This window comes from Heterodontus francisci, chromosome 9 (assembly GCF_036365525.1).
Source record: "Heterodontus francisci isolate sHetFra1 chromosome 9, sHetFra1.hap1, whole genome shotgun sequence".
In the NCBI taxonomy this organism is placed as follows: Eukaryota; Metazoa; Chordata; class Chondrichthyes; order Heterodontiformes; family Heterodontidae; genus Heterodontus; species Heterodontus francisci.
The window spans coordinates 104,963,912-104,989,513 of record NC_090379.1 but is presented as its reverse complement, the minus strand read 5'-3'; the positions used below and the strand labels follow the sequence as shown (position 1 = coordinate 104,989,513).

Sequence of the window (25,602 nt, the reverse complement as noted above, 5' to 3'; positions counted from 1 at the left end):
AATTATATAGCCAAAATAGTATGCAAGTCAAAGGATGGCATAATCAAACTGTGCAGAGCTCTGGTCAGATGAGACCTTGCGACTGTATTGAGTTCTGGTCACCAAGACACAAGGGAGATGAATTCATGTGTTAGAAGTGGTGCAGTCTTAGAGACCTGAGTTATGATGAAAGACTTGGGCTTTCCATCCTTGGAAGGAGACCTCTGTGAGATGATCTTACAGAGGCATATGAACCAGAATGCTGACCAAGGCACCATGGAGCAGGAGGCTGCCCAAGGAACAGAGGTAAAGAGTAGAAAGGTTGCAATTATAGGTGATTCTATGATTGGGGGAAAGATTGTATTCTTTGCAGTCAGGATCAAGAGCCCTGAAGGGCATGTTGCCTAGCAGGCTAAGAAGCATCAGGAAAGGGAGGGGCAGGATCTAACTGTTGTGGTCCATGTCAGAACCAGTAACATAGGACAGATTCAGGACCAAGTTCCTGCTAAGAGAGTATCAGGAGTTAGGAACTAAATTGAAAATCAAGACCTCAGGAGTAATAAACTCAGCATCTTTACGAGAGCCATGTGCAAATTGCAATTATGACAAACAAATTAGGAAAGTTAACACTTGGCTGAAGGAGTGGTGTGGGAAGCACGGCTTTCATTTTCTGGAACACTGGTTGCACTGGAACAGGCTGCACCTGAACCAAGCTGGGACCAAGGTCATAATGAAAAAGATAACTAGGGCTATAAATAAGACTACAAACTAATAACATGGGGGTAAGGAGGGAACTGCTAAAAATTACAGAAACCTAACGATAAAAGAATCAAGAAAAGAGAGTAAAGGGCAAATTAAAGAAAGGAATAAGGATAACACAAATGGCCAGAGATCAGGTACAGTCATAGAACATGAAGATAAAATAACTACTAAAATCAGTGATAGAGGAATAATAAATAAAAACTATTTGAACTGTTGGGACGGCAATGTACATGGTATTCAAAACAAAAAGGATGAACTGGAGGCAATAATTTGTAGAGAGCATCTGGATATAGTAGGGATGATTGAAACATGGCTATGTGGAAAACAGGATTGACAACAAAATATTGCGGGATATAACACAGAAAGGGAAGGAAGGAGGGAGGTGGGGTAGCTTTACTAGTTAAAGAAAATATAATGGCAGTAGAAAAATGGATGCAAGTACCAGTAGATAGGTACAGAATCCATATGGATTACAGGAATAATAATCATGAGAGTATTCAACTACACCCATAAAAACTGGTAGGAAGAGGTAGCAAAGTGAGAAAAGGGAATCAAGTTTTTACAGTGTATACAGGGCACCTTTATCACTCAGTGTGTAAGCAATCCAACAAGAAAGGAATCACTGCTGGATCTTGTAATGGGCAATGAATCAGAACAGATAAAAATAAGAGGGACATCCTAGTAGTAGTGATCTCAATATAGTGAGGTTCAAAATTAGGATTATGAATGACATAATTGGACAAAAACAATGGGAAATCTTTTCAAGAGTAAAAGGCCCACTCCTTATCCCACCTCCGTTAAACCCAGAAGTGGTGGGTTGGAGGCAGGCTGAGGTCGGGTTTGAGATTTTTAAAGTTTTAACATCTCATCCAACCTTGACCCACCCATTTCTGGGGGTTAAAATTTCAGCCCATAAATTTAAAAAAGGAGAATTAAAGTAGGGATAGGAGCACTAAGGATGAGCAGGATAAACTCACCATAATGATAGAGAAAAGGTAGAGATATTGAATAAGTACTTCAACACAGTTTTTTTTTACTAAAGTCAATGAAATAGACACTCACTAGAGGATGAGCTTAAAATATTAATACACTTGGGATGAAGGAAGGAAATAACTTAAGAACTAGCAAAGCTAAAAAGAAGATAAGGGCCCAGGTCCAGATGGTATGCACCCATGCATACTCATGGAAACTAAGGAAGAGATAGCAGAGGCACATGTTTACATATATTATATATATAAAAGTTGCATAATGCCAGAAGACTGGTGAACAGCTAATGTTCCAATATACAAAAAGAAAGATCGAACAAAACCTGGGAACTATAGACCAGTCAGCTTAACATCAGTGGTAGGAAAAATATTGGAATCTATACGAAAAGAAGTAATAGAAGAGTGTCTGGAGACAGAAAAGTTTTGAAAAAGCCAGTATGGATTCCGCAAGGCTCAGTCATGCTTAATTAACTTGAAATAATTCTATGAAGAATTAATGGAAAGAGCAGACAAGGGTAATATAGTAGATGTCATTAATGCAGATTCTCAAAAGGCCTTTGATAAGGTGCTACACAGTAGGGTCATGACAATGGTTAGGGCATGTGGAAACAAATAAATGGATAGCGAATTGGCTAAAAAATAGAACACAGACAGGAGGGGTAAAGGGTAGTTATTCAGATTGAAGGAAGGCAAAAAGTGGTGGGACCACTGTTGTACATAATGTACATTAATGATTTGGACTTAGGAACAAGTAATTCAGTATCAAAATTTGCAGATGACACCAAACCCGGGGGTTATAGCTAACACTGAGGAAAGATGCAATATAAGAAGACATTAGAAAACTTGCAAACTGGCCAGATAAATAGAAAATTAACTTTAACATAGATAAATGTTCGGTGATATACTTTGGTAAGAAAAATAGAAACATCAGCTCCAACCTAAAAAATAAGAAACTGAAAGGGGTAGAAGAGCACAGGGATCAAGAGATAGAGAAGAATAAATCATTAAAAGCTGCATTGCAGGGTAGCAAAGCAATTAAAATGTGAACAAAGCACTGGGATTTATTTGCATGGGGATAGAATGCAAAAGTTGTGAAGTTATATGAAAATTGTATTGCAAAGTAGTGGAGGCAAAATCCAGGAATGATTTAAGAACCAATTAGTTATTGCAATGGTGGGTGGTGGGATGAGAGTTTTAGGGTCATTCGGGATGGATGTACTAAGTTGGGTCAAATGGCCTTCCTCAGGATCTGTCCTAATGGAACAGGTAGAATCAGAAGCTTGAGGAAAAACACGCACAATGATGAAAATTCCTCAGATTTACAACAGTCCTGAAGCGTGAGGATATAAAATGCCTCTATTTCACCACTCCAACCTCCTCCCCCATTCCACAAACTCATTAAAGTTTGTCTTTAAGTACTTCTTTTGGTCAGCTAAATGACAGCTCTCCTTGTCTCTCCAGGGCCATAGCCCACCACCCCTCCCCCCACCCCCCCACCACCCAACCTCATGAGGAAGGGGTTTCTTGCCCACTGTTTAGTCTTACTCAGTGGAGTGAGGGACTGAGCAAGGTTGAACCTTGACCTCCCCCTCTGTTGTATCACTGTGAAACCAGGGGCTAGGGCTTCATCAGATTCTCTCAGTCAGATCTGGAGATCGCAAAACGTGAAGAATTAGCTTTGCCATAGACGGGGAAATCAAAGCCATTTTGTTTAATGGGGTGTATTGATGCAAATAAGAACCAGACTGCAGCTCAGCTGAATGTTCTAAACCTGAAGACACCTCCACCTCCTTCAGTGGCCCTCAACTCAAGTTTATTTGTCCAATACTGATGCTATTCTTTTAGGTTCACTCAGACCTGCATAAGGCAAGTGCACACATGAGTCACCAGGGCTGCACCCTTCTCCGTACCTCTTATCTGCAACAAATAAGATAAGGAAGTAGGGAATAAGTCATGTCTTCCAGTCATCAAACCTGTTCCTTTCACAAGTCATTAACCCTCTATTTCACCTCAAATTTTCTGCCCTCCTGTCCTGATAGTGTGGTTCAGTAGCAGCAGTCTCACCTTTGAGTCAGAAGGTTATGAGGTCAAGCCCCACTCCACACATTTGAACATAAAATCCAGGCCTACACTCTAACACAAACTGAGGGACTGCTGCACTGTTGGAGGTGCCGTCTTTTGGATGAGTCATTAAACTAAAGCCTCGTCTGTCCCCTCAGGTGGATGTACAAGATCCCTATTCCGAAGAAGAGTAGGGGAGTTCTCTCTGGTGCACCAGCCGATATTTATCCTTTAACCAACATCACTAAAACAGATGATCTGGTCATTATTACACTTGTTTGTGGGATCTAAAATATAGGCTGCTGCATTTCCCTGCGTTACACAGTGACTAAACTTCAAAAGTACTTTACTGGCTGTAAAGTGCTTTGGGACAGCCTGAGGCTTTGAAAGGCGCTATATAAATGCAAGTCTTTTTTTCATTTTTTTTTAAAGTGGGTGGTGCAGTGAACCGAGCGCAATTCTCTCCACAACAGGCATCCACAATCCAATCAGGGCTCATTGGACAGAGGTTAAGATGAAGGAATCTCAGCTGTTTCCCCCTCCCTAGCCCAGGGAAAGACCAGTTATGACTGACCAACCCCACCCCCCACCCCCCCCACACCTTACTCAGCAATGGCTGGCATTGGAACCTGGGATCTTCCTGATCCATATGACTCAATGCCACATCACACAATGCATTCGCACACTGAGCTGAGGAAACTGTACAATCTACACCGTCACAGCCTCACCCCTATCTATTTCAGTTCTTGGCTCTGCAAAGTCTCTCTCTGTCTCCAAGTCAGTCCCCGGGTCATAAGTTGCCTCTGAAATATTGCACACTCAAAACTCAAATCAGCTCAAATTCAGGCACGTCACTCAGACACCAATGGTGAGCAGTGAGGTTGGAAGCACATTGTTGGGAGAGTGTAGAGTGAGCTTTACTCTGCATTTCAGGTGTGCGTACCTTTGATAGGACAGTGTAAAGGGAGTTTCTTTTCCATATCTTACCTGCTCCAGGAGCAAGGTTGCCAATTCTCCCAGACTGCACGGGATTCTGGAGGAATTCTATATTAATCACCTGGACAACCCAGGAGAAAAGGAAAATCATAGGGCCATAACAAAAGTAATCATGTTTGTTTTATTTTCTTAAAGCACTTTCCCTTATTAGTTATAAAAATATTAGGCTAAGCAAAGAATAGGCTGTTTAACTGTCAGGGAATAATCCTCCAATCGGGTAAGGAAGGTCTGCTCTCTTTCTCCTTGGTGTGTTCACCATGAGGATGGACATATGGAGTGACCAATGGCGGGAGATCGGGGAGGGGGGAATGGTTGGCGGTGGGAAGTCAAGTTAAGAAACCTCCTGGAATGCTCCAACCAGAGTTGGCAAATCTACCTGAAAGTGCTACCTGACTCAGTAGCACCAGGCAGATTTACTCTGCATCTTACCCATCTTGTAACTAACCTGGGCCCTGCAACAATACTCCCACCTTTGGTGAATTTCCCAAACAAAGAGAGATGGTGTTGCGTTAACAGAAGGCTCCTGGCACACTGCCTGTGGTGAACTCCCACAATCAGTGACTGAACACACCCACTTGCACAACTTGTTCTTCTTGTTTGGATGGAAGGATAAAATACAAGCCATTATGGGAAACGCACCCTGAGGAATGTTCCTTGTACAAGAAAGAGGTAGGACTCCCAAGTTATGATTTTTGATTAAACAATGCAATTGTTTTTACGTTTGCCAAAGACTTTATTCCTGCCTGCCCCTTCATTCCAACCACCCCCCTAACCCCCCATCCCATCCCCTTCTTACTCCGCTCTACTCTCTTCAAGGCATAGATTCTTCCTGTATTCCAGGGACACCAACTGCTCACCCATTTGGGTATTTGCAGTCTATAAAGCTACATGTGGCATCACAGTTGCACCTGATTTTATCCTTGCTTGACACCTACACACTATTCTCTCCAACGAGCGACACTGGATACTGTTCAGGAATGGGAAAGCTGGCTGATAATTATTTTCCCTCTTCCCAGACCAGGGGCACTCACGCCAAGCTTTGAACTTGCAACCTTCTGATCTGAATGGTTCAGTAACAATCCGGAGGGAATCTACTCATTGCATCAGGGCAGGAGGAAACAGGAATAGTTGCAATGAGAAACATTCCCCTGGACTTCCCTTCTATTTAAAAAATTGTTTAAGTACCTTGGGTACCGAGTCACAAATTGGACTGGAAACCAGGCCGCTTCAATATCACAGCTGCTCGGCAGAGCACAAACTGCAGTGAGTGTTAGAATCCCCATCAGAAAGGCACATTCACACTGCATTGACAATCAGCTGCTGCTTCTACATAGTGCTGATCTGAGGGCGGCATATTGTTAAAGTGAGAGGGTGCGGGTTAGAGGCAGGGTGTGGGTTAGAGACAGAGAGTGGATTAGAGGCAGAGAGTGGGTTGGAGGCGGAGAGTGGGTTAGAGGCGGAGAGTGGGTTAGAGGCAGAGAGTGGGTTGGAGGCAGAGAGTGGGTTGGAGGCAGGGAGTGGGTTAGAGGCAGGGAGTGGGTTAGAGGCAGGGAGTGGGTTAGAGGCAGAGAGTGGGTTAGAGGCAGAGAGTGGGTTAGAGACAGAGAGTGGGTTAGAGGCAGGGAGTGGGTTAGAGGCAGGGAGAGGGTTAGAGGCAGGGAGAGGGTTAGAGGCAGGGAGAGGGTTAGAGGCGGAGAGTGGGTTAGAGACAGAGAGTGGGTTAGAGGCAGGGAGTGGGTTAGAGGCAGGGAGTGGGTTAGAGACGGAGAGTGGGTTGGAGGCAGGGAGTGGGTTGGAGGCAGGGAGTGGGTTAGAGGTAGAGAGTGGGTTGGAGGCAGGGAGTGGGTTAGAGACAGGGAGTGGGTTAGAGACAGGGAGTGGGTTAGAGACAGGGAGTGGGTTAGAGACAGGGAGTGGGTTAGAGGCAGGGAGTGGGGTAGAGGCAGGGAGAGGGTTAGAGGCAGAGAGTGGGTTAGAGGCAGGGAGTGGGTTAGAGGCAGGGAGTGGGTTAGAGACGGAGAGTGGGTTAGAGACGGAGAGTGGGTTAGAGACAGGGAGTGGGTTAGAGGCAGGGAGTGGGTTAGAGGCAGGGAGTGGGTTAGAGGCAGAGAGTGGGTTCGAGACAGGGAGTGGGTTAGAGACAGGGAGTGGGTTAGAGACAGGGAGTGGGTTAGAGACAGGGAGTGGGTTAGAGGCAGGGAGTGGGTTAGAGGCAGGGAGAGGGTTAGAGGCAGAGAGTGGGTTAGAGGCAGAGAGTGGGTTAGAGGCAGGGAGTGGGGTAGAGGCAGGGAGTGGGTTAGAGGCAGGGAGAGGGTTAGAGGCGGAGAGTGGGTTAGAGACAGAGAGTGGGTTAGAGGCAGAGAGTGGGTTAGAGGCAGGGATTGGGTTAGAGGCAGAGAGTGGGTTAGAGACAGGGAGTGGGTTAGAGACAGGGAGTGGGTTAGAGACAGGGAGTGGGTTAGAGACAAAGAGTGGGTTAGAGGCAGGGAGTGGGTTAGAGGCAGGGTGTGGGTTAGAGACAGAGAGTGGATTAGAGGCAAGGTGTGGGTTAGAGACAGAGAGTGGATTAGAGGCAGGGAGTGGGTTAGAGACAAAGAGTGGGTTAGAGACAAAGAGTGGGTTAGAGGCAGGGTGTGGGTTAGAGACAAAGAGTGGGTTCGAGGCAGGGTGTGGGTTAGAGACAGAGAGTGGGTTAGAGGCAGGGTGTGGGTTGGAGACAGAGAGTGGATTAGAGGCAGGGAGTGGGTTAGAGACAAAGAGTGGGTTAGAGGCAGGGTGTGGGTTAGAGACAGAGAGTGGGTTAGAGGCAGGGTGTGGGTTAGAGACAGAGAGTGGATTAGAGGCAGGGTGTGGGTTAGAGACAGAGAGCGGATTAGAGGCGGAGAGTGGGTTAGAGGCAGAGAGTGGGTTGGAGGCAGGGAGTGGGTTAGAGACAGAGAGTGGATTAGAGGCGGAGAGTGGGTTAGAGGCAGAGAGTGGGTTAGAGGCGGAGAGTGGGTTAGAGGCGGAGAGTGGGTTGGAGGCAGGGAGTGGGTTGGAGGCAGGGAGTGGGTTAGAGGCAGGGAGTGGGTTAGAGGCAGGGAGTGGGTTAGAGGCAGGGAGTGGGTTAGAGGCAGGGAGTGGGTTAGAGGCAGGGAGTGGGTTAGAGGCAGGGAGTGGGTTAGAGGCAGGGAGTGGGTTAGAGGCAGGGAGTGGGTTAGAGACAGAGAGTGGGTTAGAGACAGAGAGTGGGTTAGAGACAGAGAGTGGGTTAGAGGCAGAGAGTGGGTTGGAGGCAGGGAGTGGGTTAGAGGCAGGGAGTGGGTTAGAGGCAGGGAGTGGGTTAGAGGCAGGGAGTGGGTTAGAGGCAGGGAGTGGGTTAGAGGCAGAGAGTGGGTTGGAGGCGGAGAGTGGGTTAGAGGCAGAGAGTGGGTTAGAGGCAGAGAGTGGGTTGGAGGCAGGGAGTGAGTTCGAGGCAGGGAGTGGGTTACAGGCAGGGAGTGGGTTCGAGACAGGGAGTGGGTTAGAGGCAGGGAGTGGGTTAGAGACAGGGAGTGGGTTAGAGACAGGGAGTGGGTTAGAGGCAGGGAGTGGGTTAGAGGCAGGGAGTGGGTTAGAGGCAGGGAGTGGGTTAGAGGCAGGGAGTGGGTTAGAGGCAGAGAGTGGGTTAGAGGCAGAGAGTGGATTAGAGGCAGGGAGTGGGGTAGAGGCAGGGAGTGGGGTAGAGGCAGGAAGTGGGTTAGAGGCAGGGAGAGGGTTAGAGGCAGAGAGTGGGTTAGAGGCAGGGAGTGGGTTAGAGACGGAGAGTGGGTAAGAGACGGAGAGTGGGTTAGAGGCAGGGAGTGGGTTAGAGGCAGAGAGTGGGTTAGAGGCAGAGAGTGGGTTAGAGACAGGGAGTGGGTTAGAGACAGGGAGTGGGTTAGAGACAGGGAGTGGGTTAGAGACAAAGAGTGGGTTAGAGGCAGGGAGTGGGTTAGAGGCAGGGAGTGGGTTAGAGGCAGGGAGTGGGTTAGAGGCAGGGAGTGGGTTAGCGACAGAGAGTGGATTAGAGGCAGGCTGTGGGTTAGAGGCAGGCTGTGGGTTAGAGGCAGGGTGTGGGTTAGAGACAGAGAGTGGATTAGAGGCAGGGAGTGGGTTAGAGACAAAGAGTGGGTTAGAGGCAGGGTGTGGGTTAGAGACAGAGAGTGGATTAGAGGCAGGGTGTGGGTTAGAGTCAGAGAGTGGATTAGAGGCAGGGTGTGGGTTAGAGACAGAGAGTGGATTAGAGGCAGGGAGTGGGTTAGAGACAGAGAGTGGATTAGAGGCAGGGAGTGGGTTAGAGACAAAGAGTGGGTTCGAGGCAGGGTGTGGGTTAGAGACAGAGAGTGGGTTAGAGGCAGGGAGTGGGTTAGAGGCAGGGAGAGGGTTAGAGGCAGGGAGAGGGTTAGAGGCGGAGAGTGGGTTAGAGACAGAGAGTGGGTTAGAGGCAGGGAGTGGGTTAGAGGCAGGGAGTGGGTTAGAGACGGAGAGTGGGTTGGAGGCAGGGAGTGGGTTGGAGGCAGGGAGTGGGTTAGAGGTAGAGAGTGGGTTGGAGGCAGGGAGTGGGTTAGAGACAGGGAGTGGGTTAGAGACAGGGAGTGGGTTAGAGACAGGGAGTGGGTTAGAGGCAGGGAGTGGGGTAGAGGCAGGGAGAGGGTTAGAGGCAGAGAGTGGGTTAGAGACAGAGAGTGGGTTAGAGGCAGAGAGTGGGTTAGAGGCAGGGAGTGGGTTAGAGGCAGGGAGTGGGTTAGAGACGGAGAGTGGGTTAGAGACGGAGAGTGGGTTAGAGACAGGGAGTGGGTTAGAGACAGGGAGTGGGTTAGAGGCAGGGAGTGGGTTAGAGGCAGGGAGTGGGTTAGAGGCAGGGAGTGGGTTAGAGGCAGGGAGTGGGTTAGAGGCAGGGAGTGGGTTAGAGGCAGAGAGTGGGTTCGAGACAGGGAGTGGGTTAGAGACAGGGAGTGGGTTAGAGACAGGGAGTGGGTTAGAGACAGGGAGTGGGTTAGAGGCAGGGAGTGGGTTAGAGGCAGGGAGAGGGTTAGAGGCAGAGAGTGGGTTAGAGGCAGGGAGTGGGGTAGAGGCAGGGAGTGGGTTAGAGGCAGGGAGAGGGTTAGAGGCAGGGAGAGGGTTAGAGGCGGAGAGTGGGTTAGAGACAGAGAGTGGGTTAGAGGCAGAGAGTGGGTTAGAGGCAGGGAGTGGGTTAGAGGCAGAGAGTGGGTTAGAGACAGGGAGTGGGTTAGAGACAGGGAGTGGGTTAGAGACAGGGAGTGGGTTAGAGACAAAGAGTGGGTTAGAGGCAGGGAGTGGGTTAGAGGCAGGCTGTGGGTTAGAGACAGAGAGTGGATTAGAGGCAGGGTGTGGGTTAGAGACAGAGAGTGGATTAGAGGCAGGGAGTGGGTTAGAGACAAAGAGTGGGTTAGAGACAAAGAGTGGGTTAGAGGCAGGGTGTGGGTTAGAGACAAAGAGTGGGTTCGAGGCAGGGTGTGGGTTAGAGACAGAGAGTGGGTTAGAGGCAGGGTGTGGGTTGGAGACAGAGAGTGGATTAGAGGCAGGGAGTGGGTTAGAGACAAAGAGTGGGTTAGAGGCAGGGTGTGGGTTAGAGACAGAGAGTGGGTTAGAGGCAGGGTGTGGGTTAGAGACAGAGAGTGGATTAGAGGCAGGGTGTGGGTTAGAGACAGAGAGCGGATTAGAGGCGGAGAGTGGGTTAGAGGCAGAGAGTGGGTTGGAGGCAGGGAGTGGGTTAGAGACAGAGAGTGGATTAGAGGCGGAGAGTGGGTTAGAGGCAGAGAGTGGGTTAGAGGCGGAGAGTGGGTTAGAGGCGGAGAGTGGGTTGGAGGCAGGGAGTGGGTTAGAGGCAGGGAGTGGGTTAGAGGCAGGGAGTGGGTTAGAGGCAGGGAGTGGGTTAGAGGCAGGGAGTGGGTTAGAGGCAGGGAGTGGGTTAGAGGCAGGGAGTGGGTTAGAGACAGAGAGTGGGTTAGAGACAGAGAGTGGGTTAGAGACAGAGAGTGGGTTAGAGGCAGAGAGTGGGTTAGAGGCAGAGAGTGGGTTGGAGGCAGGGAGTGGGTTAGAGGCAGGGAGTGGGTTAGAGGCAGGGAGTGGGTTAGAGGCAGGGAGTGGGTTAGAGGCAGGGAGTGGGTTAGAGGCAGAGAGTGGGTTAGAGGCAGAGAGTGGGTTGGAGGCGGAGAGTGGGTTAGAGGCAGAGAGTGGGTTAGAGGCAGAGAGTGGGTTAGAGGCAGAGAGTGGGTTGGAGGCAGGGAGTGAGTTCGAGGCAGGGAGTGAGTTCGAGGCAGGGAGTGGGTTACAGGCAGGGAGTGGGTTCGAGACAGGGAGTGGGTTAGAGGCAGGGAGTGGGTTAGAGACAGGGAGTGGGTTAGAGACAGGGAGTGGGTTAGAGGCAGGGAGTGGGTTAGAGGCAGGGAGTGGGTTAGAGGCAGGGAGTGGGTTAGAGGCAGGGAGTGGGTTAGAGGCAGGGAGTGGGTTAGAGGCAGAGAGTGGGTTAGAGGCAGAGAGTGGATTAGAGGCAGGGAGTGGGGTAGAGGCAGGGAGTGGGGTAGAGGCAGGGAGTGGGTTAGAGGCAGGGAGAGGGTTAGAGGCAGAGAGTGGGTTAGAGGCAGGGAGTGGGTTAGAGACGGAGAGTGGGTAAGAGACGGAGAGTGGGTTAGAGGCAGGGAGTGGGTTAGAGGCAGAGAGTGGGTTAGAGGCAGAGAGTGGGTTAGAGACAGGGAGTGGGTTAGAGACAGGGAGTGGGTTAGAGACAGGGAGTGGGTTAGAGACAAAGAGTGGGTTAGAGGCAGGGAGTGGGTTAGAGGCAGGGAGTGGGTTAGCGACAGAGAGTGGATTCGAGGCAGGCTGTGGGTTAGAGGCAGGCTGTGGGTTAGAGGCAGGGTGTGGGTTAGAGACAGAGAGTGGATTAGAGGCAGGGAGTGGGTTAGAGACAAAGAGTGGGTTAGAGGCAGGGTGTGGGTTAGAGACAGAGAGTGGATTAGAGGCAGGGTGTGGGTTAGAGTCAGAGAGTGGATTAGAGGCAGGGTGTGGGTTAGAGACAGAGAGTGGATTAGAGGCAGGGAGTGGGTTAGAGACAGAGAGTGGATTAGAGGCAGGGAATGGGTTAGAGACAAAGAGTGGGTTCGAGGCAGGGTGTGGGTTCGAGACAGAGAGTGGGTTAGAGGCAGGGTGTGGGTTAGAGGCAGAGAGTGGATTGGAGGCAGGGAGTGGGTTAGAGACAAAGAGTGGGTTAGAGGCAGGGTGTGGGTTAGAGACAGAGAGTGGGTTAGAGGCAGGGTGTGGGTTAGAGACAGAGAGTGGATTAGAGGCAGGGTGTGGGTTAGAGACAGAGAGCGGATTAGAGGCAGGGTGTGGGTTAGAGACAGAGAGTGGGTTAGAGGCAGGGTGTGGGTTAGAGACAGAGAGTGGGTTCGAGGCAGGGTGTGGGTTAGAGACAGAGAGTGGATTAGAGGCAGGGAGTGGGTTAGAGACAAAGAGTGGGTTAGAGGCAGGGTGTGGGTTAGAGGCAGAGAGTGGGTTAGAGGCAGGGAGTGGGTTAGAGGCAGAGAGTGGGTTGGAGGCGGAGAATGGGTTAGAGGCGGAGAGTGGGTTAGAGGCAGAGAGTGGGTTGGAGGCAGGGAGTGAGTTCGAGGCAGGGAGTGGGTTAGAGGCAGGGAGTGGGTTAGAGGCAGGGAATGGGTTAGAGGCAGGGAGTGGGTTAGAGGCAGGGAGTGGGTTAGAGGCAGGGAGTGGGTTGGAGGCAGAGAGTGGGTTAGAGACAGAGAGTGGGTTAGAGGCAGGGAGTGGGTTAGAGGCAGGGAGTGGGTTAGAGGCAGGGAGTGGGTTAGAGGCAGGGAGAGGGTTAGAGGCGGAGAGTGGGTTGGAGGCGGAGAGTGGGTTGGAGGCAGGGAGTGGGTTAGAGGCAGGGAGTGGGTTAGAGGCGGAGAGTGGGTTAGAGACAGAGATTGGGTTAGAGGCAGAGAGTGGGTTAGAGGCAGGGAGTGGGTTAGTGGCAGGGAGTGGGTTAGAGGCAGGGAGTGGGTTAGAGACGGAGAGTGGGTTGGAGGCAGGGAGTGGGTTAGAGGCAGGGAGTGGGTTAGAGGCAGGGAGTGGGTTAGAGGCAGGGAGAGGGTTAGAGGCGGAGAGTGGGTTAGAGACAGAGATTGGGTTAGAGGCAGAGAGTGGGTTAGAGGCAGGGAGTGGGTTAGAGGCAGGGAGTGGGTTAGAGGCAGGGAGAGGGTTAGAGGCAGGGAGAGGGTTAGAGGCGGAGAGTGGGTTAGAGACAGAGATTGGGTTAGAGGCAGGGAGTGGGTTAGAGGCCGGGAGTGGGTTAGAGGCGGGGAGTGGGTTCGAGGCGGGGAGTGGGTTAGAGGCGGGGAGTGGGTTAGAGGCGGGGAGTGGGTTAGAGGCAGGGAGTGGGTTAGAGGCGGGGAGTGGGTTCGAGGCGGGGAGTGGGTTCGAGGCGGGGAGTGGGTTAGAGGCGGGGAGTGGGTTCGAGGCAGGGAGTGGGTTAGAGGCGGGGAGTGGGTTAGAGGTGCGGAGTGGGTTAGAGGCAGGGAGTGGGTTAGAGACAGGGACTGGGTTAGAGGCAGGGAGTGGGTTAGAGGCGGGGAGTGGGTTAGAGGCGGGGAGTGGGTTAGAGGCGGGGAGTGGGTTGGAGGCGGGGAGTGGGTTAGAGGCAGGGAGTGGGTAAGAGACAGAGAGTGGGTTAGAGGAAGGGAGTGGGTTAGAGGCAGGGAGTGGGATAGAGGCGGGGAGTGGGTTCGAGGCAGGGAGTGGGTTAGAGGCAGAGAGTGGGTTAGAGGCAGGGAATGGGTTAGAGGCAGAGAGTGGGTTAGAGGCAGAGAGTGGGTTAGAGACAGAGAGTGGGTTAGAGGCAGGGAGTGGGTTAGAGGCAGGGAGTGGGATAGAGGCGGAGAGAGGTTTAGAGGCGGAGAGTGGGTTAGAGGCGGAGTGGGTTAGAGGCAGAGAGTGGGTTAGAGGCAGAGAGTGGGTTAGAGGCAGGGAGTGGTTTAGAGGCAGAGAGTGGGTTAGAGGCAGAGAGTGGGTTAGAGGCAGAGAGTGGGATAGAGGCAGAGAGTGGGATAGAGGCAGGCAGTGGGTTAGAGGCAGGCAGTGGGTTCGAGGCAGAGAGTGGGTTCGAGGCAGGGAGTGGGTTAGAGGCAGAGAGTGGGTTAGAGGCAGGGAGTGGGGTAGAGGCAGGGAGTGGGTTAGTGGCAGGGAGTGGGTTAGAGGCAGGGAGAGGGTTAGAGGCAGGGAGTGGGTTAGAGGCAGGGAGTGGGTTAGAGGCAGAGAGTGGGTGAGAGGCAGGGAGTGGGTTAGAGACGGAGAGTGGGTTAGAGACGGAGAGTGGGTTAGAGGCAGGGAGTGGGTTAGAGGCAGGGAGTGGGTTAGAGGCAGAGAGTGGGTTAGAGGCAGAGAGTGGGTTAGAGGCAGAGAGTGGGTGAGAGGCAGGGAGTGGGTTAGAGACGGAGAGTGGGTTAGAGACGGAGAGTGGGTTAGAGGCAGGGAGTGGGTTAGAGGCAGGGAGTGGGTTAGAGGCAGAGAGTGGGTTAGAGACAGGGAGTGGGTTAGAGGCAGGGAGTGGGTTAGAGGCAGGGAGTGGGTTAGAGGCAGGGAGTGGGTTAGAGGCAGAGAGTGGGTTAGAGGCAGGGAGTGGGTTAGAGGCAGGGAGTGGGTTAGAGGCAGGGAGTGGGGTAGAGGCAGGGAGTGGGTTAGAGGCAGAGAGTGGGTTAGAGGCAGGGTGTGGGTTAGAGGCAGGGAGTGGGGTAGAGGCAGAGAGTGGGTTAGTGGCAGAGAGTGGGTTAGAGGCAGGGACTGGGTTAGAGGCAGGGACTGGGTTAGAGGCAGGGACTGGGTTAGAGGCAGGGAATAGGTTAGAGGCAGGGAGAGGGTTTGAGGCGGAGAGTGGGTTAGAGACAGAGAGTGGGTTAGAGGCAGAGAGTGGGTTAGTGGCAGGGAGTGGGTTAGAGACAGGGAGTGGGTTAGAGACAGGGAGTGGGTTAGAGGCAGGGAGTGGGTTAGAGGCAGGGAGTGGGTTAGAGGCAGGGAGTGGGTTAGAGGCAGGGAGTGGGTTAGAGGCAGGGAGTGGGTTAGAGACAGGGAGTGGGTTAGAGACAGGGAGTGGGTTAGAGGCAGGGAGTGGGTTAGAGGCAGGGAGTGGGTTAGAGGCAGGGAGTGGGTTAGAGGCAGAGAGTGGGTTAGAGGCAGAGAGTGGGTTAGAGGCAGAGAGTGGGTTAGAGGCAGAGAGTGGGTTAGAGTTGCGAAGTGGGTTAGAGGCAGAGAGTGGGTTAGAGACAGGGAGTGGGTTAGAGGCAGGGAGTGGGTTAGAGACAGGGAGTGGGTTAGAGGCAGGGAGTGGGTTAGAGGCAGGGAGTGGGTTAGAGGCAGGGAGTGGGTTAGAGGCAGGGAGTGGGTCAGAGACAGGGAGTGGGTTAGAGGCAGGGAGTGGGTTAGAGGCAGAGAGTGGGTTAAAGGCAGAGAGTGGGTTAGAGGCAGGGAGTGGGTTAGAGGCAGAGAGTGGGTTAGAGGCAGGGAGTGGGTTAGAGGCAGAGAGTGGGTTAGAGGCAGGGAGTGGGTTAGAGGCAGAGAGTGGGTTAGAGGCAGGGACTGGGTTAGAGGCAGGGACTGGGTTAGAGACAGAGAGTGGGTTAGAGGCAGGGAGTGGGTTAGAGGCAGGGAGTGGGTTAGAGGCAGAGAGTGGGTTAGAGGCAGGGAGTGGGTTAGAGGCAGAGAGTGGGTTAGAGGTAGGGAGTGGGTTAGAGGCAGAGAGTGGGTTAGAGGCAGAGAGTGGGTTAGAGGCAGGGACTGGGTTAGAGGCAGGGACTGGGTTAGAGACAGAGAGTGGGTTAGAGGCAGAGAGTGGGTTAGAGGCAGGGAGTGGGTTAGAGGCAGAGAGTGGGTTAGAGGCAGGGAGTGGGTTAGAGACGGAGAGTGGGTTGGAGGCAGGGAGTGGGTTAGAGGCAGGGAGTGGGTTAGAGGCAGGGAGTGGGTTAGAGGTAGAGAGTGGGTTGGAGGCAGGGAGTGGGTTAGAGACAGGGAGTGGGTTAGAGGCGGGGAGTGGGTTAGAGGCGGGGAGTGGGTTAGAGGCGGGGAGTGGGTTAGAGGCGGGGAGTGGGTTAGAGGTGCGGAGTGGGTTAGAGGAGGGGAGTGGGTTAGAGGCGGGGAGTGGGTTAGAGGCGGGGAGTGGGTTAGAGGCGGGGAGTGGGTTAGAGGCGGAGTGGGTTAGAGGCAGAGAGTGGGTTAGAGGCAGGGAGTGGTTTAGAGACAAGAGAGTGGGTTAGAGGCAGAGAGTGGGTTAGAGGCAGGGAGTGGTTTAGAGACAGAGAGTGGGTTAGAGGCAGAGAGTGGGTTAGAGGCAGGCAGTGGGTTAGAGGCAGGCAGTGGGTTAGAGGCAGGCAGTGGGTTAGAGGCAGGCAGTGGGTTAGAGGCAGAGAGTGGGTTAGAGGCAGGGAGTGGGTTAGAGGCAGAGAGTGGGTTAGAGGCAGAGAGTGGGTTAGAGGCAGGGAGTGGGGTAGAGGCAGGGAGTGGGTTAGAGGCAGGGAGTGGGTTAGAGGCAGAGAGTGGGTTAGAGGCAGAGAGTGGGTTAGAGGCAGAGAGTGGGTTAGAGGCAGAGAGTGGGTTAGAGGCAGAGAGTGGGTTAGAGACAGGGAGTGGGTTAGAGACAGGGAGTGGGTTAGAGGCAGGGAGTGGGTTAGAGGCAGAGAGTGGGTTAGAGGCAGGGAGTGGGTTAGAGGCAGGGAGTGGGGTAGAGGCAGGGAGTAGGTTAGGGGCAGGGAGAGGGTTTGAGGCGGAGAGTGGGTTAGAGACAGAGAGTGGGTTAGAGGCAGAGAGTGGGTTAGTGGCAGGGAGTGGGTTAGAGGCAGGGAGTGGGTTAGAGGCAGGGACTGGGTTAGAGACAGGGACTGGGTTAGAGGCAGGGACTGGGTTAGAGGCAGGGACTGGGTTAGAGACAGAGAGTGGGTTAGAGGCAGAGAGTGGGTTAGAGGCAGGGAGTGGGTTAGAGGCAGAGAGTGGGTTAGAGGCAGGGACTGGGTTAGAGGCAGGGACTGGGTTAGAGACAGAGAGTGGGTTAGAGGCAGGGAGTGGGTTAGAGGCAGAGAGTGGGTTAGAGGCAGGGAGTGGGTTAGAGGCAGGGAGTGGGTTAGAGGCAGGGAGTGGGTTAGAGGCAGGGACTGGGTTAGAGACAGGGAGTGGGTTAGAGGCAGGGAGTGAGTTAGAGGCAGGGAGTGAGTTAGAGGCAGTTAGAGGCAGAGAGTGGGTTAGAGGCAGGGAGTCGGTTAGAGGCAGGGAGTGGGTTAGAGGCAGGGACTGGGTTAGAGGCAGAGAGTGGGTTAGAGACAGGGAGTGGGTTAGAGACAGGGAGTGGGTTAGAGACAGGGAGTGGGTTAGAGACAGGGAGTGGGTTAGAGACAGGGAGTGGGTTAGAGGCAATGAGTGGGTTAGAGGCAATGAGTGGGTTAGAGGGAGGGAGTGGGTTAGAGGCAGAGAGTGGGTTAGAGGCAGGGAGTGGGTTAGAGGCAGAGAGTGGGTTAGAGGCAGGGAGTGGGTTAGAGGCAGAGAGTGGGTTAGAGGCAGAGAGTGGGTTAGAGGCAGGGAGTGGGTTAGAGACGGAGAGTGGGTTGGAGGCAGGGAGTGGGTTAGAGGCAGGGAGTGGGTTAGAGGCAGGGAGTGGGTTAGAGGTAGAGAGTGGGTTGGAGGCAGGGAGTGGGTTAGAGACAGGGAGTGGGTTAGAGGCAGGGAGTGGGTTAGAGGCGGGGAGTGGGTTAGAGGCGGGGAGTGGGTTAGAGGCGGGGAGTGGGTTAGAGGCGGGGAGTGGGTTAGAGGTGCGGAGTGGGTTAGAGGCGGGGAGTGGGTTAGAGGCGGGGAGTGGGTTAGAGGCGGGGAGTGGGTTAGAGGCGGGGAGTGGGTTAGAGGCGGAGTGGGTTAGAGGCAGAGAGTGGGTTAGAGGCAGGGAGTGGTTTAGAGACAAGAGAGTGGGTTAGAGGCAGAGAGTGGGTTAGAGGCAGGGAGTGGTTTAGAGACAGAGAGTGGGTTAGAGGCAGAGAGTGGGTTAGAGGCAGGCAGTGGGTTAGAGGCAGGCAGTGGGTTAGAGGCAGGCAGTGGGTTAGAGGCAGAGAGTGGGTTAGAGGCAGAGAGTGGGTTAGAGGCAGAGAGTGGGTTAGAGGCAGAGAGTGGGTTAGAGGCAGAGAGTGGGTTAGAGGCAGGGAGTGGGGTAGAGGCAGGGAGTGGGTTAGAGGCAGGGAGTGGGTTAGAGGTAGGGAGTGGGTTAGAGGCAGGGACTGGGTTAGAGACAGAGAGTGGGTTAGAGGCAGAGAGTGGGTTAGAGGCAGGGAGTGGGTTAGAGGGAGAGAGTGGGTTAGAGGCAGAGAGTGGGTTAGAGGCAGAGAGTGGGTTAGAGACAGGGAGTGGGTTAGAGACAGGGAGTGGGTTAGAGGCAGGGAGTGGGTTAGAGGCAGAGAGTGGGTTAGAGGCAGGGAGTGGGTTAGAGGCAGGGAGTGGGGTAGAGGCAGGGAGTGGGGTAGAGGCAGGGAGTAGGTTAGAGGCAGGGAGAGGGTTTGAGGCGGAGAGTGGGTTAGAGACAGAGAGTGGGTTAGAGGCAGAGAGTGGGTTAGTGGCAGGGAGTGGGTTAGATGCAGGGAGTGAGTTAGAGGCAGTTAGAGGCAGAGAGTGGGTTAGAGGCAGGGAGTGGGTTAGAGGCAGGGAGTGGGTTAGAGGCAGGGAGTGGGTTAGAGGCAGAGAGTGGGTTAGAGGCAGGGAGTGGGTTAGAGGCAGAGGGTGGGTTAGAGGCAGGGAGTGGGTTAGAGGCAGGGAGTGAGTTAGAGGCAGAGAGCGGGTTACAGACGAGGAGTGGGTTAGAGTTTGGGCACTGGTTTGGGGTAGGACAACACTCTGCAGAAACCTCCATTCATAGAATGATAGAATTGTTACAGCACAGAAGGAGGCCATTTGGCCCATTGTGTCTGTGCTCGGTCTCTGAAGGAGCAATTCACCGAGTTCCTCTCCCCCGCCTTCTCCCTGTAGCCTTGCACATTCTTCCTTTTGAGGTAATAATCCGATTCCCTCTTGAAGGCCTTGATTGAATCTGCCTCCACCACACTCAGGCAGTGCATTCCAGATTCGAACCACTCGCTGCATGAGCAAGGTTTTCCTCATATTGCCATTGCTTCTTTTGTTAATCAGCTTAGATCAGTGTCCTCTGGCTCTCAATCATTCTGCCAATGGAAACAGTTTCTCTCTACACTGTCCAGACCCCTCATGATTTTGAACAGCTCTATCAAATCTCCTCTTTATGGTCTCTTTTCCTCTTAACCTTCTCTTAACCTAGCTTCCCCAATCTATCCTTGTAACTGTAGTCCCTCCTCCCTGGAAATCTTCTCGTCTATCTTTTCTACACCCTCTCTAAAGAAGCCTTCACATTCTTTCTAAAGTGCAGTGTCCAGAATTGGACACAATACTCCAGTTGAAGCTGCGATGTGATGAAACTGCAATGTGAAGATTTCCTCTGCATGTTTATAAAAATTCATCATAATTTCCTTGCTTTTGTACTCTATGCCTCTATCTATAAAACCCTGGATCCCATATGCCTTTGTCAGCACTTTCTTAAGCTGTCCTGCCACCTTCAATGATTCCTGTGACTCAGTACTCTTGTGCACCCTCCTTCCCTCTACCCCAGCTTTGACCACCATGCCTGGAATCCTGAGCTCTAAAATTTGCTCACTGTCTCTCTTCTCTTTATGATGTCACTGCTATGTGATTTTACTCATGTGGGGTGATACAGTGACGTGATGTCACTCGTGTGTGGTCATGTTACTCATGTGTGATGTCACGCACTTGCAATGTCACTGCGATCTGATGTCAGTCGTGTGTGATGTCACGACAATGTGATGTGACTCATGTGTGATGTCACTGTGATGTGATGCCACTGTAATGTGAGGTCACTCGTGACATTACTTGTGTGTGATCACTGTAGTGAAATGTCGCTGAAATGTGATGTTACTCATGCGTGTGACTTCACTCACGTGTGATGTCACTGCAATGTGATGTCACTGCGATGTGATGTCACTGCAAGGTGACGCTATATCACTGGTGTGTTATGTGATTGCAATGTGATATTACTTGCGTGTGATCATTGCAAAGTGATGCCACTTGCTTGCGATGTTGCTGCAATGTGATGACACTATGATGTGATGTCACTGTGATGTCACTTTGATGTGATGGTGATGTCACTGTGATGTGATGTCACTGCGAGGTGAAGACACCGTGATGTGATGTTACTCATGTATGATGTCACTGCAATGTGATGTCACTGTGAAGTGATGTCACTGTGAAGTGATGTCATTGTGATGTGAAGATACTGTGATGTGAAGGCTCTGTGATATGATGCCACTGCGAGGTGTTGTCACTGCGATGTGATGACACTGCAAGTTGATGTTACTTGTGTATGATGTCACTGCGATGTGATGTCACTGTGAGGTGATGACACTGATGTGATGTTACTGTGATGTGATGTCACCGTGATAATGATGTCACTGCAATATGATGCCACTGATGTGTTGTCACAGCAATGTGATGTCACTGTCAGGTGATGTCAATGCGGGGTGATGTCACTGCAATGTGATGACACTGATGTGATGTCACTGCAAGGTGATGTCACTGCGAGGTGTTGTCACTGCGATGTGATGACACTGATGTGATGTCACTGCAATGTGATGTCACTGTGAGGTGTTGTCACTGTGGTGATGTCATTGCGAGGTGATGTCACTATAAGGTGCTGTCACTACAAGGTGATGTCACTGTGATGTCAGTGCAAGTTGATGACACTGTTTTGATGTCACTGTGAGGTGATGTCACTGCAATGTGATGTCACATGATGTGAGGTCACTGAGATGTGATGTCACTGCGATGTTATTTGATAAAGTCTTAGTTATACAGCACAGAAACAGGCCCTTTGGCCCACTGTGTGATTTTATGTCACTGAGAGGTGATGTCACTGTGAGTTGATATCACTGTGAGGTGATGTCACTGCGAGGTGATGACACTGCGATGTGATGTCATTGTGCGGTGATGTCACTGCGAGGAGATGTAAGTGTGATGTTATGTCACTGCAATATGATGTCACTGCGATGTAAGGGCACTGAGATGTGATGACACTGATGTGATGTCATTGCGATGTTATGTCACCGTGAGGTGCTGTCACTGCAAGGTGCTGGCACTGGTGATGTCACCATGATATGATGTCACTGCAATGTGATGTCACTGTGATGTGATGACACTGGTGTGATGCCACTGTGAGGTGATGACACTGCAAGCTGATGACACTGTGGTGATGTCATTGTGAGGTGATGTCACTGCGAGGTGATGTAAGTATGATGTTATGTCACTGCAATGTGATGTCACTGTGATGTGAGGTCACTGAGATGTGATAACACTGATGTGATGTCACTGTGATGTGATGACTGATGTAATTGCGATGTTATGTCAGCATGATATGATGTCACTGTGAGGTGATGTCACTGTGATATGTCACTGCAATGTGATGACACTGATGTGACGTCACTGCGATGTGATGACATTGATATAATGTCACTGCGAGGTGATGTCACTGCGATGTGATGACACTGATGTAATGTCACTGCAAGGTGATGTCACTGCGATGTGATGACACTGATGTAATGTCACTGCGAGGTGATGTCACTGATGTATTGTCACTGCAAGGTGATGTCACTGCGATGTGATGACACTGATGTAATGTCACTGCAAGGTGATGTCACTGAGATGTGATGATACTGATGTATTGTCACTGCAAGGTGATGTCACTGCGATGTGATGACACTGATGTAATGTCACTGCGATGGGATGTCACTGCGATGTGATGAGACTGCGATGTGATGAGACTGCGATGTGATGAGACTCCGAGGTGATGTCACTGCGATGTGGTCACACTGATGTAATGTCACTGTGAGGGGATATCACTGTGAGGTGATGTCACTGCGAGTTGATGTCACTGTGAGGTTTTATGGAACAAAATCATAAACATATTCCTTCTAAAGCACTTTACAAATTGCACATGACACTTCTTTCCCCTCTGGATATCCTGCTCCTCTCTCCCTGCCAGGGAGGAGCTTACATTTAATGGTCCAGGGCAGCCGCTTCTCCCCTGCACTGCCCTGTGCATTCTGCCAGGTTTCCTCACTCCTGGATAGGAACTGCTGCAGAGCAGTCACTGAGCTTCCAGAGTCACCCCAATCTCAGCAAATCCACAGCTACAGAGAGAAGTCAGGGAAAAATAAATTAAACCACACCTTTCACCAAATAAAACCAGTGCCCGTCATCTCTCCAGCCATAATCCCCAGTTAAAGTTTGCAAAACTTCGGTAACCCTCTCTGCAAACTTTGCTTTTCGCCCCTCCCCTTCTTTCTGATCCAACTTACCCCAGGTGAGCCGGAGCAGGAGGGCGATGATCAGACACGATCCCGGAATCATCCAGATATGTGAAGCCAGCTTCAGGTAGAGCTGGAATGCTGTCGCTGATTGGCGTGGGCTTGTTGTTTATAATGTGGACTGTGGATGCTGGTCGACACCTACACCGCAGTGTCAGCACTCGCCCGGGGCACACATAGCTTCCGAGCCCCCATTCAGTCACCTCCAGCTCAGAGCGGAGCCTCTCTACCCCGCACCTCGACAATGAAAACGACCAAAGACTGGGCAGGAGGAGGAGCAGCAGGAGATGGAGGGACCTCCCATCGGTTCTCTTTATGGATCCCGGACCAGGAAACAAGGAGGAGTTTAAGGCTCCAGGAGAAACCTTGCTCCGGTCTTTCACGTCGACAGGCTGCAGCCTGAAGCGCCAGTGCCTCCAGCTGCTGTGCTGGGCTTGGATTAATTCATCTTCCAACTGAGCCCATTTCCAGCATCATCCAAAACAGCTCCCACCATTGGCTCACAGAGGACGTGAAATCATCCACATCCCCCACAGCTTTCAAATAGCATCGACACCAACCAGGGACTGAGATGGATTTCAAACTGAGAGTCATCCACACTGTTCCAGGCTGAAATCAGATGGTTTATATATAGAATAATTGATACTCGGAAATGAGTTACAGACTGGAATTAAATCGAGGAGTTCATATAGTTATACAAAGAATAATGAATACCTGGGAGTGAGTTACAGGCTGGAATCTAATCGAGGGGTTCAGATGGTTTATATATAGAATAATGGATACCTGGGAGTGAGTTACAGACTGGAATCTAACCGAGGGGTTCAGATGGTTTATATATAGAATAATGGATACCTGGGAGTGAGTTACAGACTGGAATCTAACCGAGGGGTTCAGATGGTTTATATATAGATTAATGGATACCCGGAAGTGAGTTACAGACTGGAATCTAACCGAGGGGTTCAGATGGTTTCTATATAGAATAATGGATACCTGGGAGTGAGTTACAGACTGGAATCTAACCGAGGGGTTCAGATGGTTTATATATAGATTAATGGATACCCGGAAGTGAGTTACAGACTGGAATCTAACCGAGGGGTTCAGATGGTTTATATATAGAATAATGGATACCCGGGAGTGAGTTACAGACTGGAATCTAATCGAGGGGTTCAGATGGTTTATATATAGATTAATGGATACCCGGGAGTGAGTTACAGACTGGAATCTAATCAAGGTGTTCAGATGGTTTATATATAGATTAATGGATACCCGGAAGTGAGTTACAGACTGGAATCTAATCGAGGGGTTCAGATGGTTTATATATAGAATAATGGATACCCGGAAGTGAGTTACAGACTGGAATCTAATCGAGGGGTTCAGATGGTTTATATATAGAATAATGGATACCCGGGAGTGAGTTACAGACTGGAATCTAATCGAGGGGTTCAGATGGTTTATATATAGAATAATGGATACCTGGAACTGAGTTACAGACTGGAATCTAATCGAGGGGTTCAGATGGTTTATATATAGAATAATGGATACCTGGAACTGAGTTACAGACTGGAATCTAATCGAGGGGTTCAGATGGTTTATATATAGAATAATGGATACCCGGAAGTGAGTTACAGACTGGAATCTAATCGAGGGGTTCAGATGGTTTATATATAGAATAATGGATACCCGGGAGTGAGTTACAGACTGGAATCTAATCAAGGGGTTCAGATGGTTTATATATAGAATAATGGATACCCGGAAGTGAGTTACAGACTGGAATCTAATCGAGGGGTGCTGGTGGTTTATATATAGAATAATGGATACCTGGGACTGAGTTACAGACTGGAATCTAATCGAGGGGTTCAGATGGTTTATATATAGAATAATGGATACCTGGGACAGAGTTATAGACTGGAATCTAATCGAGGGGTTCAGATGGTTTATATACAGAATAATGGATACCCGGGAGTGAGTTACAGGCTGGATTCTAATCGCGGGGTTCAGATGGTTTATATATAGAAGAATGGAAACCCAGGTGTGAGTTACAGACTGGAATCAAATTGAGGGGTTCAGATGATTGATATACAAAATAATGGATACCTGGGAGTTTGTTAGAGACTGGAATGTAATCAAGAGTTCAGATGGTTTTATATTGTGTTATGATCCTGTAGATTTTCCGGGAAGAATGCAGAGTGCCTTTAAGGCTAGAAAAGGAGCTGTACTGCTTTGGAGACAAACTTATTAGCGAAAGACAGCATGGTTTTGTGAAGGGGAGGTCGTGTCTTACTAATTTGATTGAGTTTTTTGAGGAAGTGACGAAGATGATTGATGAAGGAAGGGCAGTGGATGTTATCTATATGGACTTTAGTAAAGCCTTTGACAAGGTCCCGCATGGCAGACTGGTACAAAAGGTGAAGTCACACGGGATCAGAGGTGAGCTTGCAAGATGGATACAGAACTGGCTCGGTCATAGAAGACAGAGGGTATCAGTGGATGGGTGTTTTTCTGAATGGAGGGATGTAACTAGTGGTGTTCCACAGGGATCAGTGCTGGGACCTTTGCTGTTTGTAGTATATATAAATGATTTGGAGGAAAATGTAGCTGGTCTGATTCGTACGTTTGTGGACGACACAAAGGTTGGTGGAGTTGCGGATAATGATGGGGATTGTCAGAGGATACAGCAGGATATAGATCGGTTGGAGACTTGGGCGGAGAAATGGCAGATGGAGTTTAATCCGGACAAATGTGAGGTAATGCATTTTGGAAGGTCTAATGCAGGTGGGAGGTATACAGTAAATGGCAGAACCCTTAGGAGTATTGACAGGCAGAGAGATCTGGGCGTACAGGTCCACAGGTCACTGAAAGTGGCAACGCAGGTGGATAAGGTAGTCAAGAAGGCATACGGCATGCTTGCCTTCATCGGTCGGGGCATAGAGTATAAAAATTGGCAAGTCATGTTGCAACTGTACAGAACCTTAGTTAGGCCACACTTAGAATATTGCGTGCAATTCTGGTCGCCACACTGCCAGAAGGATGTGGAGGCTTTGGAGAGGGTGCAGAGGAGGTTTACCAGGATGTTGCCTGGTCTAGAGGGCATTAGCTATGAGGAGAGGTTGGAAAAACTCGGATTGTTTTCACTGGAACGATGGAGGTAGAGGGGTGACATGATAGAGGTTTACAAAGTTATGAGCGGCATGGACGGAGTGGATAGTCAGAAGCTTTTTCCCAGGGTGGAAGAGTCAGTTACTAGGGGACATAGGTTTAAGGTGCGAGGGGCAAAGTTTAGAGGGGATGTGCGAGGCAAGTTTTTTACACAGAGGGTGGTGAGTGCCTGGAACTTGCTGCCAGGGGAGGTGGTGGAAGCAGATACGATAGCGACGTTTAAGAGACATCTTGACAAATAT

At 50.8% G+C, this 25,602-nt stretch overlaps 1 protein-coding gene across 1 annotated transcript in view; it reads right to left on the bottom strand.

The window, feature by feature from the left end:
- Positions 1-22,255, bottom strand: part of tyro3 (TYRO3 protein tyrosine kinase) — a 339,850-nt gene extending 317,595 nt beyond the window's left edge. Inside the window, exon 1 of the mRNA XM_068039626.1 lies at positions 22,196-22,255. Within this exon, the coding sequence (XP_067895727.1) occupies positions 22,196-22,247 (52 nt within the window). The 5' untranslated portion in view covers positions 22,248-22,255. The remainder of the gene's footprint in view (positions 1-22,195) is intronic.
- Between the last annotated feature and the right edge of the window lie 3,347 nt (positions 22,256-25,602).